The sequence below is a fragment of the Phaethon aethereus genome (assembly GCF_964289735.1).
Source record: "Phaethon aethereus genome assembly, chromosome: 1".
Lineage (NCBI taxonomy): Eukaryota > Metazoa > Chordata > Aves > Phaethontiformes > Phaethontidae > Phaethon > Phaethon aethereus.
Window position 1 is genome coordinate 68835301 of NC_138575.1, and position 12818 is coordinate 68848118.

The 12818-nt window shown below is 40.4% G+C and overlaps 1 protein-coding gene across 1 annotated transcript; it reads right to left on the reverse strand.

The window, feature by feature from the left end:
* Positions 1 to 2397: 2397 nt before the first annotated feature.
* RAD52 (RAD52 homolog, DNA repair protein) lies at positions 2398 to 12381 on the reverse strand (the record flags this gene model as incomplete). Its single annotated transcript, XM_082005443.1, has 11 exons — positions 2398 to 2456; positions 2732 to 2974; positions 3505 to 3585; positions 4211 to 4347; positions 4554 to 4750; positions 7738 to 7813; positions 7903 to 8021; positions 8281 to 8348; positions 10049 to 10142; positions 10739 to 10840; positions 12295 to 12381. 11 exons carry the CDS (start codon positions 12379 to 12381, stop codon positions 2398 to 2400), a joined length of 1263 nt encoding a protein of 420 aa, XP_081861569.1.
* Between the last annotated feature and the right edge of the window lie 437 nt (positions 12382 to 12818).

Sequence of the window (12818 nt, forward strand, 5' to 3'; positions counted from 1 at the left end):
AGTAATGAGCCTCTGGCCCTGGAATAGCATATGCTAAGCTGAGGTACTATAAAGAATAATTCATAGGATGGATCCTCTCTATGATAGGAGGGGCCTGAGGGAAAGGTGGGGGGAGAAGGGGTGAAGGACGATGTACAAGCAGTACGATTGCTTTTATGGCTGAGGCTGTCGAGGAGGTACCAAACGGCAGAGAGACGCGCTCAGCTACGGTGGTCAAGGGCTTGGTGGCTCTCCAGGTTTGAAACACAGGTGGAGCTTCATGGGCAGTGGGTCTGCACTTCCCTTGGGCAATGAAGCTCGAGCAGGGTGTGCTCCAAGGGCTGGGGCAGCCCCCGGCCTGGGTGCAGAAGAGTCCTTCCCCTTCTGTTGGGTCTGTGTCCCTCCTCTCTGGGGTGGAAGGGAGGAGGGATGTGCACCTGCTGTGCTGGGGAGAAGAGACTTTTTTTGTGTAGATGCAAATTTTAGGATGGAATTCCTATTACAGGGCCAGTACTTGTAGAGCAGAAGAGTGGAACTACTTCACAGGAACTACTTCCTGCTGTAGGCTTGCAGGAATTATTTGGTATTTCTAAACGCTAATTGCTGCTGCATTTCTTTCCATTTTAAGAACAGCTTCTGTTAGGAGTCATGCTCTCAAGGCCTTAAAGGAAAACCAATGTCCAAGGTAAGTCTTGCTGCCCTGTTGGAAGGGACCACTCCCGAGAGACATATTGTGGCGATTTCTCTTAGAGGAGGCGTGGCTCTGTTTCCACAGAGTCGAGAAAGCTGATGTGGTTGTGTTTTTATATGAGACTTTAATTTTTTTAACTTTTTTTTTTCATTGTAAAAGCTTAGAGCAGCTTTGAATACAATAATTCTGAATGTCTGCTCGTTGCCTTCCTAACAGGTATTTGATTTCAACTCTGAGCACATGACTTGAGTGCATGGTATGTATTTCCTCCCTGAGCTGTTCTGAAGGCAGCACTGAATCTGAGAGAAACTAGCACAGTGAAATGTGAAACTATTTTCTAGATATCATCTATTGCCATTAATTATAATTCATCTTATCTTTCCATACTGAAGTCAGTCCTTGTTCTTTGTCCTGTTGAGGAGCTAAGTGGAAGATCTTTTAAGGAAAAAGATCAATTAAGTGGTGAAGGTAAAGTAGGAGGAACAGGAATAAATGCTGAATACTTCAAATGTATTTACATTTGGGCAGCTTTAAGAGACTTGACCAGATAGAGCAGCGATGCAAAGCACAGCACAAGGTCTTGTTTCAAGCCTGATGCTGATTAGGGTTGCACTAATCAAAGTTTGTGGAAATTTTCCTCGCTCAGCTGTAACTTCCAGCCACATAGTATCATCCTCCTTGTCTCCAGCACTGCACTTTTTGGAAAAATACTACTCTATCCCATTGGAAATACTGCTTAAAGATTCTTCCTTTGACCTTCTTACCAGAAGGAACAGCTGTCGCTCTGCTCTAACCTTTAAAACCCCCTTGAAGTTTTCTGTTGCCCATCTCGGAGCAAATGCAAGGCTGTACAGACAGGGTGGTGGTCTCTTTACCTTCCTACTCATAACTAGTCGGAATGCGTTCACTTCTTTGAGCTTGTTAAACAGGAGTTGAGTGGTAATGGTTTGAAGGGTATAGAGGCATGAACAACTGCAAGCGTGGTTGGTTTTTTTCCAATTTCATATTTATTTTTATATTGATAAAGGCTTGAAGGCTTATTTAAAAATAGAAGTGCAGCTCCCATTCATTTCACAAAGAGTCCAATGAAACGCTGTCCGAGAGGCTACGCGCAGTTCCCTGGAGCAGCCCCGGCATGCTCCTGCCCCATGCGCAGGCGCAGCTGAAGGCATCCCTTATGGCTGAGGAGGAGCAATGGGCTCTGACCTGCTTTGTGCAGCCACGGGGCAAATGGCTGGGCTGCACGTTGCAGGCAGATGCTGCCGCAGCTTCACACCCTCGGTCTCACCGAAGGGGCAACCACAGCCTGTCAGCTTCTTCATCTGACCGTAACCCAACCTCCCCCCATTTTTACTGAGAATCTCTTTTCCCTGTGCTGAAATGCAGCACGGAGGAAGAAAGAAGCCATGAATTGCATCTCATTTTAAAGACTAATTCTGTTACCATCTCAGGCAAACTACATGTAACATGAGCTTGTAATACAGCCACAAGTCTAGTGCTGCAGAAGCACAAATGATTGCTTGTTTATAGAAAAAGGCATCTGAAACATGTAATAACCTAAACTGTGTTAAGTTCTTTTTATTAGAACTGTATTAGTCTTCTGTGTTGCTTCACCATAATATACAGGAAAATCCATTTAATGCATTAGACTTCCTCACGTAATTTGAAGAGACAACTGCAGTCTTCTGATGTAATCCAGTATGGAGGTAATGATACCCCCAGGTGTCTTACGTAGGTTCTAACCTCCTTTTCTTCAAGCTTTGACTTCTCCTGTGCGGGCTGCGCTCTGCCAAACAGGGAGATAGTGAGAAATAGAAGTTTCTTAAAGCATTTTTCTGCTTCTAAAAGTGCTCCTCAATTCTTTTTCTAGCTCTTCCTTCATAGGACAGTTGGATGGAAAAAACAGATAGTTCTCCTAGCCCCCCCTATCACAGCAGCTGCAGCCAGGTCCAAGAAAAGAGGAACATTTCTCCCACTCCAATTTACTAATCTAACAGTGCTGCTTTCAAAGCCAAGAGCCACTGTTAAGACAGAACTCCGTCATTTTTTGGTAGCACATACCTGGTGTATGCTGGTTGGCACAGCTGCTGTTGCTCATGGTTGTAGAAGATGGCTGCAAGTGTGCGAGTCTAGCAGGAGCTTTGTGGTAATTCATTCTGTGAGGTGTCCGGTTACGAGTAGTCATTTGATGATGTCCACGGGGTATTTCAGGTGTCCGGTGTCCAGCTGATGTGTCTGCCATTTTGTGACCCATTATCTCAAGATCAATGGTCTCTAAGGAAATGTCCCAAAGTTCAGGATCATCTAAAACAAATGAAAAGGTGATCAAACCAAAGGTGACAGTATTGTACTACAGGAACAACAGTAACTCCAGGCCCAGCCCCCTCTTCTCCTACAAGTGGTGGCCACTACAAAAGTGAAACCGTAAAGCATCTTTTATGTCAGCGCACGGCAGGGAAATGGTACTACCCCTTGTGCTCTGGACTTAAGCAATGTCCAGGCACCGTGGTGTACGTGTGACCCAAACAGCCATGGTTATGTTAAGACATCCCTTCACCCCCACAAATATCCTGTTTGTGTGCAGTATCACTTCAGGAAAAGGATTTATGGAATATGTGTAACAAGTCTTTATTGAAAAGCATGGTGTGGAGCCCCTCATAGTGATGGACATCATTTCCTGGCCACTCAAGCAAGGCTTGTATTGCTAAGATCAGACTCATACTTACACTTCTATTATTCCAACCTCTGCAGAACGTTTACCTTTACACTGTACTCTGAAGATTTGATTTAAATGATAATGATTTAACACTATAGCTCATTGCTTTTTGGCTGACCTGCAAAGAACTCCTCTTCTATTGCTAGCTCCTGTTGTACTGCTGCTGGAGTGCTGTGCTTTACAGGAGGATCGGATGTTGCTTGATGGAGGTAACGGGAAGAGAGATCAATATTAGAAATACAGAAGAACACTTTTGCTCCTTCTTAACAGCGCATGAGTCTGAAATCATAAGCAGCAGCTGCCACCAGGTACCCTCTTTTTTCCTAGAGTTGGTTATATTTTGGTAGCAGTATGTGGAATGGTAAGATTCTGTACCTGATGACAGCTGACAAAAGCAATTGTGCTACTTTAAAATGGGTTTTAGCCCATCCACAAGTTCCTGCTTACCACACAGCTGTCCAGGCTTCCCTGTGAGTAGAGACATACTAGTAGCTGGTGCAATGTCTATTTGCCTGCAACCACCTCAGTGAAATGCTGCAGCCTCAGCTCATTAATGGTACTGACAAGAGCTGCTGTGCTGCATGAAGCTTTAGGGTGGTTGGAAAGTTGCGGTTTTAATGATGCAGTTTTAGAGCTGACACTCTTGCAACTTTAAGAACATGGCAGCGGGGGAAAGTATGATGATCCTCCTTCTTCTGGTCTCAAAGGTGTGTTGACAGCACAGCACAAAAGCAAATGAAACTGGTCAGGCTCCTGTACTGAGGGTGACACTTGCCTGCCAGCAGCTATCATTAAAACTGTCCATTTTTAATGCCAAGTCTTACCCTGTTTGCTGCTAGGAGTATATAGTGGAACCTGATGCTTTTTCTCCATCTGTTCCCGGAACTGTTGCTGTAGCTGCTTTTGTCGCAATTTCCGCTGGTAAGTGGCATCACACTCAATAGCTACAGCGTCTGTATTTCTGCTCCTCCCCACAAGTAAGCACAAAGTTAAACAGGATTCTGGCAATTACATTTTATGAAGAAAAAAATGCATAAAGAAATAACAGCAAGGAAAATTCACTAAGCTAGCATTTTATGGCATCTTCCGAATTGGGCTGTCCATGTGTTTTAAAAGGTACAGTAACTTCTAATACAGCTTAAAATAAATGTATAATAGCAGTCTCACCGGTAACTATTTGGTGGCTTCTGATCTACTGTCACTACAGCAGCCTCTGTCTGACCAGGCTTACAAGCAGATGCCATCTCACAATGTTGTCTCCCTCCTGCATTCTGCCTTTCCAAACAGCTATTGTATCTTGCTTTCTCTATTTCAGGCTCATAGTCCTGTCTTTTAGTTTTGGCCAAATCTAATTCCGAGGGTATCTGGTAAAGGAAAAAAGAAAAAGTATTCAGAAATTTCCTTCATCAGTCAACTTAATGAAATATGCACAGGCGGCTTCTATGAGGTACTGTTGCAAAATGTAGTTTGTTTTCTTTAAGTGGAATAGTAAGTTAGGAAACTCAAAGGCGTTTTTAGTCCAAAGTCACTCAGTTAATCATTGAATTCATGCAACTTTGTGTTAGTTTAATACTTCAGAGCTTCAGGGCTGACTGATAGCCCATGTCTGCCCATACAGTGCTCTCTGCAAAGGAGAACAGATGCAGGTGACCAGTGCAGAATTCTACAGCTTCTCTCACAAATCTGTTGCCGAGTCCATTAGTTTTGCCAGTTTCGTTTTCACACTCATATTGAAGGGGACGGCAAATCTTTAGTCAGCTCCGCAATCATGAGGTCACTGAGGAAGGTACACCGTTCTCTTTGTATTAAAGACGGCATGATTTGGCTCTGTGATTTTACAAATTTGTGGTGATGTTGCTAATAGACAATGACCCTGGCAGAGATCTGCACCATCTTTACTTGGCAAGATGTCACTTTGGATCTGCTCCTACAGGCTAAGTTAGCTAGATAGAACCGCCTTACACCTCTGGGCTGACTTGCAGAGTTTGGTAAATCCTAGTATGATGAAGGCAACTTTACTATGAAATTCCATGGATCAGCAGTTGTAAAAGGTTTACTTTCTCAATGAGCAAGGCAGGTTACCACCTAGAGGCCTATTGCCTGCAACTGGTACACGTCAGGAGCTAACAAGATTAATGTTGATTACTGAGGTGCAACCTCAGTAATGGCCAGGACAACTTTAATACTATAAAGACTGCTGTGTTACATCACAGCATACTTATAAATTGTGATAGCTCTGAAAGAATGGGGTTACAGTCCGGTTGTCACTGATGAAGATGTGCATCACAATTTCTTGTCTCACTCTTGACCAAATTGCTCCACAAGAGGCATGTCTCAATGGTGTTGGTTACCTCAGAAGGTTCACTGTTTGATCTAGCATGAGGGTAAAGTAACTGCAGCTCTTCCCTTGTAAACTGAAACCTAAGGAGGTAAGGAGTCTGAAAAGCAAAGGAAGACGTAACGTGGCTTCTTACTGTTCGGGAAGGCTATGAACCATAGTTATAGCAAGGAAAGTAAGTGTTCAAGTACACACCAGTTATACATGCTAATTTCTTCACACATTCAAGATACACAGTTTGCCAGTAGTATCGTATCAGGTATTTAAACCAAATAAATTAGAGTGTAGATCTTCCTTATGTTATTCGTCATCCTCCAGCAGCCAAATAATTCAGTTGCAAAATTCAGGTACCAACATGTTTTTGAGGTCAAGCAGAGGACATTTGCAGGGCCATTTGTATACTCCTCATGTAGCAAAATAGTGTTACCTGTTTTGCTGTTCTGTAGTAAAACTTTGAAGTGACTGGCAATAGCTAAAAGTTGTTGTAGGTCCAGTATAAATGGTTTGGTTCACCCTAGTTTTTTGCAGTGTTCTTTTCGGAAGGATCCAGTGTGGTTAACTGAATGTTGAAACCACGTTTAGAAATTACCTTTGCTTGAGACCTCAGTACAAAAACATTGTTACAGAACAGCTACTTGTTAACTATTCTAACAAGAACAAGGAACACTGTGGGGTGAAATACAGGTGCACTGTAAATTTTGTTACAAAGACCATGCTGAGATTATTTTCTGTTTAGCTGTGATGTGCACTAGGGCCTGGTAGAGTTTGAATACCAATTAGTAAAAGGACAAAGCAACTATCAATTCATATATTGACATTGCTACTGCATGGATTTTGCTTAAAATTAAGTGAAAGTTCCAACTGCAACAAGCAGCTTTGGTATGTGACCCACCTGGTATTGTTTCTAGGATATCCCGGGCTATGCATATGAAAAACTTTACCTGAAGGAGGAAGTCTTTCTCATGGAAAAACTTCCTATTTTCTGCCAGAGCTCCCTGAAGTCTAAAGAACACTCATTTTTCCTGCTGCCCACTTCTTGACATATAGGCTGTCAGCTTGAGAGACTTCAGGACTAAATGAAATGGTCCTGATTTTGCAGGAATGCACAGAGGAGCTGTACCTGCTTTAGGGTAGGTTACACAGATAATAAATGTACTGTCTGCCTACTCTTCTGTCCTGCCTGCAGCCTTTGGTTTTAAGACCTATTAGAGCAACTGGCAATTGTGTCACTGTATGCAGTTATCTTTTTTTTTTTGTTCCTGAAAAAGTCCAGTAATGAGAGGAATAAGACAAGTAAGTTTGCTTTTTAAAATTCAGAGTAGTAAACTGGATTGTTCTACCACTGACAATGAGAACAAACTAAGAGATCTGTTCCACATTTTGCCTTATACAGGACAAAAATATACAGTAGAGAACATGCACGCAGCCCTGACAGACTATATTCTCCCAAGGACTTCCATTTCACCTATGTGACAAATACAAGACTTGACACAAGTATCATTGCTGACACACATTTAAAGCAGAAGCCACTAAATGAGAGCGATGAACTGAGTTGCTGCAACTGACAAAGCTTAAACAGTCTTAAGAACTGCAGCACATGGAGAAAATGGCACCTAGAACAAGCTACTTTAGTTTAAACAGTTTAGTGCATCCTGTGGTAACATTTAATCTGCTATGAACATAGACGTACACATTACTGGCACTGAACAGAGACTTGGAGAACATGGCCATAAATGTCACATGAGATCTCAAGTAGGATGCTGTTTCTTTGCCATAGTAACACTGCCTACTGCACAGAGTCAAAATTTGGAGTAGTTTTGGTAAAATGTTGGGGAAGAACTCTGTAACAAACAGTTCACACAATCAAATTAGCAGGCAAAGGCTATTGGTCTCATAGCTGGAAACATTCAGGGATGAGATGCATTTATATAATTATTTACATTCCTTTTAATATGAAGGACCAGGAGCAGTGGACATCTAGCAGTCCCTGCTCTAATAGCCCATGTACTGCACCTGACGTGGAAGCTTATTCACGGCTCGTAGGTAGTCTTTGTCTAGGATGCAGTTCCCAAGAGCATTCCCAAAGCACCTGAGAAACAGAAGAGCTCACTGTGACTGAAAATAACACTTAATTCTCACTTAACTTCTGAAAATGTACAAGTACTGATCTTCACTTACTTGAGTGCCCTCTTCAGTCCATCAGTTACTGCCTCCTTTCTTGCCTTTTCTAGGGACAAGGCCTTAGACTTTAGGCCTTCACTGACTCCATACCCCACATCTTCATGATATGACCCATCCTGCAGTAAAATTATAAAAATACTAGGTGTAAGGGAATTTCTGCACATACGGCACTTTTTGTTAGATACCATGCTTTCTTAAGCCTGATTACTCGCTCTTAGCTGGTTGTCCTACAGCAAGGTCAATGTTTGGACACCACTAGGTTCTCTGGTGTAGTACAGTACTTGAGAACCACAGTCTGACCTATGCATGAACTTTCATTTACAGCTTTAAGCAATTGCTCAACTATAGACAGAGCAAACAAAAAAAACCACTTACCTTAAGCTGAACTTTCACAAATGCACAGACCCCCACATAGAATCTACCATTGTTGAGATCAACAAAGTCTGGGGGAGGGAAAAGTAACATCATAAATAATACAAAAGAATTCCAATCCACATTTAGATCTTATTTTGTCCTTTAAGAACATTCACAAACCTGTACCATCCTTGCCTGAATGTGCACAAGATACTGTATTGTCTTCAATGAAATGGAGCATGACTTAACAAAATATTAACTGTAGTTTGAGAATGCTGACTTGCATATATGCTTTGAGCATGTTGCGTGATACTTTCTGGTTATCATTGGCTAGACCTGCCAAACACTCACACTTTGCTACTACATGTATAAATTTAAACATGTGAAAGACAGAAGGAAGAGTTGTAAATGTTACTTCTCATTCAGCCACATATCCTAAATTTTCAAAGCTTAACAATTTTTTCAGCTGGAAGGAAAGATTTAAAGCATCAATTTATGAAAACAGAAATGGAAAAGAAACTTTATTGTCTATAAAAGTAATTTCTTTCCTCTTATGTACTAGAAGTCTCCAGTTTGTGAAATTTTGCACAAGGTTTTATCCAGGATAGAGTGCCTGCAGAGCTTAACAGGTTGCAATGCAATTCTCAGTCCAGAATCTCTAATCTCCCTTATTATTTTACAGCAAAAGCAATGATATATAACATAAACATGGCACTCTAGTTAGCAGTCTTGCAAGTCTGATAGAAACATGACATGTCTGAAATTAAATGTTTTGAAATTCAAGCAACTGCACTCTGGGGTCCAAAGGTTCTTCTGGACTTTGTTCAATTGTTTTGTAAACCCACCAGAGATGCAAGCCCTTTTTCTACTCAGGAATTTAAAACAAAACAGAATAGAATCCTCTGTCTCTGAATTGCTAAGGAATGACTTGTTATGGCATTATTTGAAAAAGAAGTTTGAAGGATGTCAGCTCTTTCTTGACTGAAAAGGGAAAAAAACAAAAGTGGTACAGAATAGATGGAAACCCATGACCTAACTTGTTTTGTGTCTGGAATCTACCAGTGTAAAGTAAGAAAAAATTTCTGAAGGGGGGAGGGAAGGACGGAGGTAAAAAGCATTTACACAGCTTTGTTGACCTACTTCAACAACCAGTCTTTAGTCTAAGCATAGCAGATCTGCAAGGAAGGACAATACTCCTGATAGGCTCTATTCCAGCTATCAAGATGGAAGAGGCTTAAGCTTTAAGATCACCTGAATACTGTTCTCTAGAAGAAGAATTTCTCCAAAGCTTTCTACTGTAAAAATCTGAGAACCAGTTATTGACTAGAAAAGGAATCTGCAGAAAAAGATGGGTCCCTAAAGATTAGGGGAATATTAACTGAGAATATTAACTTGTTAGAATATAAAAATTACAGGTGAGTATGAAAGTTGGCTCAGGGCTGCTGGGTGTAAAATAGTTTAATGGTAATTACTCTTGACTGAGTGTTCCCATAGAGATCATAAAACTTGATTAGAATAGCTCAAGAATAATCATAAACATGCTTAGAATAATGACTATGACATATTCCAGTGCAAGATCTTAGAAGAAAAGAGAAGCTCCATTATTATTCAATTTCTCTCATTCTTAACAACTGCTAAGACACTAGGAAATTCCACATGCCTTTCCCCAGGTTCTTTGAAGTGACCAAGTTCTAGGATAGATATCCTGGTCCTCATGTGAGAGACTTTTCCTTCAGGGCATCACAGTGAAACAAGAAGAAAGACTTCTTTATCCTCAGGAGATACTTACCAACATTTTGCTGAGTGACTGAATGAGCCCAGCCATTAAAGCCGAACATCTCATTGGCCAGACTGATTACCTTGTGACCCTCAATGTAACAGACCTGGAAATACAAGCGTATATACAGAAATATATATAAAGACATACATAAGTGCACACATATGTACGTGCTTTATTTTAAAGAGGGATTACACACATCATCTTACACTGAGGAAGCACAGCTAAATTTAAGGTTCAGATAATGTAAATGAAAGGATGATGGTGCAGTTTTACGTTCACCTTCTTCCAGCATCTGTGATGGGTGGTTAATATGACAACAACTATGAGTTATAATCAAGGGAAGGCAGAGCTAGCAGGCACTGAGGAGGGTAAAATGCAGGCAGTGTTATCTAATGCTTGCATATATTCCAGTTCTGGGAAAAAAATAAGAAAAACATCTCAATGTTCCACAAGTAGATAAATATTCCCTTGTAAAGGATGAAGCACTGAAAAGTTAAGTCTTTTTTTTTGAAGTGTAAAAGGAACCTGTGGCTCAGTAAAAGCCAGAATTTATGGTATGCTGACTTTGCTTTCATATCTGCACGTTAGACTACTAGTGGGAAATTAACATCAAAAAAATAAGGATTACTGTAACTTATTTTACCCTAGTTTTCCTGGAAAAAAGATGTGAGTTGAAACATCTATCATATTTGTTCATACCTTTTGTCCTCCTCCAGCCTGCCGACTGCTGATATATTCTGGACCCAGTTTCTGACGAAGAGCATGCTGGATAGCTTGATATTCACTTGCTGTGTATTGATACTTGACAAAAACAAGATAAGACAAATCTTCTCACTCTCCCTGTTTTAGGTCCCCCTCTTCTCCTAACATCACTTCTTTATCCCATTTTATGATCCATTTTTAGAATAAGGATGTAACAGACAAGGAAAGACCTCAGGGTATGTGTGTGCATTACATTTGTGCATTATATTGTTTTTTTTCTCTTACTCTTGAAATATATGTATACAAGCATTAATTATTAAGCTGTTACAATTCTCTTTCATTTCTCATAACCATTACTTACATTAAAAAACCTGAGATAAGCCAGGCCTATTAGCAGCCTATTGAAATCTTAATGCAGTCATCATCCTAGTCAAGGCTGCCAGGAACACACATTTAAGATTATATTTTACCTCTCAAGAATAAAACGTAATATCTTTTGTGACCAGCAAGAACAGTGTTTTTAAAAATTCCGACAAAAACAAAGTTTAACCTTACTCTACCACCATATGCCATCAGGGCAGGGAGGACAGCAGCTCAGGCAAGCAATCAAAATAGGAATTTCTTGAGGAGTGTTCAGCAAATTCCCCTCATGCAGGGAAGGTCCTTTGGGTAACTCCAGCAATGACTGGTATCATTACATAACACCATCATCAATAGAAGCCTAAAGTGTTGCTCCTTGTCTTAGCAGAAATACAATTTACATTCTATAAAGGTTAGAGAAGCCTAAATGCATGTTTCAGGATTCAAGTGCTAAAAAGCTCATGTTGCTATGCTCTGATGTGGGACAGAACGGTTATTTCATCACCTAAATCATAAGTATTGTGCATGCATGTATTGGCTGCCCTATCATTTGGCAGAACACAGAATTTGATAGAGTCTGTGCCATGTAAGTTCCAATGCCTGCCAAATCTCTCTAATTTGTATTTAAGTTTAAATAGAACCAGAGGAATAACTTTGGCTTTTTCTGGCACTAGAATGCAAGCCTTTAACCAAAAGTCATAAGAAAAAAGGGAGAGTGCACATGCCTAATGCCATATTATGCCAACTATGCACAAATGCCTATAATGGAAAAGAGAATTCACCACCAAAAGGTCTGTTCAGTCCATATATGGTTTGCCTTTTTCCAATTTTTTTTTTTAATTTATTTTTTAATAGCTGAGTGAAAGTAGTTGACTTCTCTGAACCAGTACTGAGAATGTGTGTAAGCATGATCCAGGCCATCTGGGAATAAGAGAAATTAAAATGAACCTCATTTTTAAGGAACAAAATTAAAAACCTTTTGTGAGGAATTCAGAGCAATTTGCTATAACTTGAGGCATGCCAAGGTTATCATGGAGGAAAATGTAATGTACAATTAGATATACCATAGCTAGGGTAATAGATATGACTCCAGACTTGCTGTATCCAACTTTAAAATAAGTAAATATGCAGAGCAGATTTCCAGAAGTGCAAGCATAAAACTTTTATTTCCCATTCAGGCAAAGGGAACTGACCTGTCCGAAGCAAGCAACAGAATTGCTAGTGATGGAACTATTGCTGCTGATGTGGCTTTCACTGTCTTTCTCTTGACTTTCAGGCATCCCTAAATATAAGAGAAAATATGAACACTGAAGATAACAGAACTAACAGTTTGTATGAAGACATGTCAAAAACCTGTTGAAGTCCGCTGCCCAGCAAGTATAACAATATTCTGTCACAGGTGTGTTGGATGTTACAGTACTATTACACTTCTCAGTCTATGGAACTGCTGCAGCTCCAACTGGAAATTTGTTTTCTGATGTTGTTTCAGAACAATCAAAACTTTTCTTCTTAAATACATTATATTATGTAGTCAGAAATGGCTAGTTTCAGTCCAGAAGCAGAGGAACTCTTCTGTCTTCCATCTATAAAACCAGCAAAGGTGAGCCTAAATTAAATCAAATCAGTGAAACAAATATTTAAAGAATGAATAAATTATCCTTGCTAGTAAAGAAAAAATAAAAATTCAACAGCATCTGGATCGTGCATAAGATCAGAG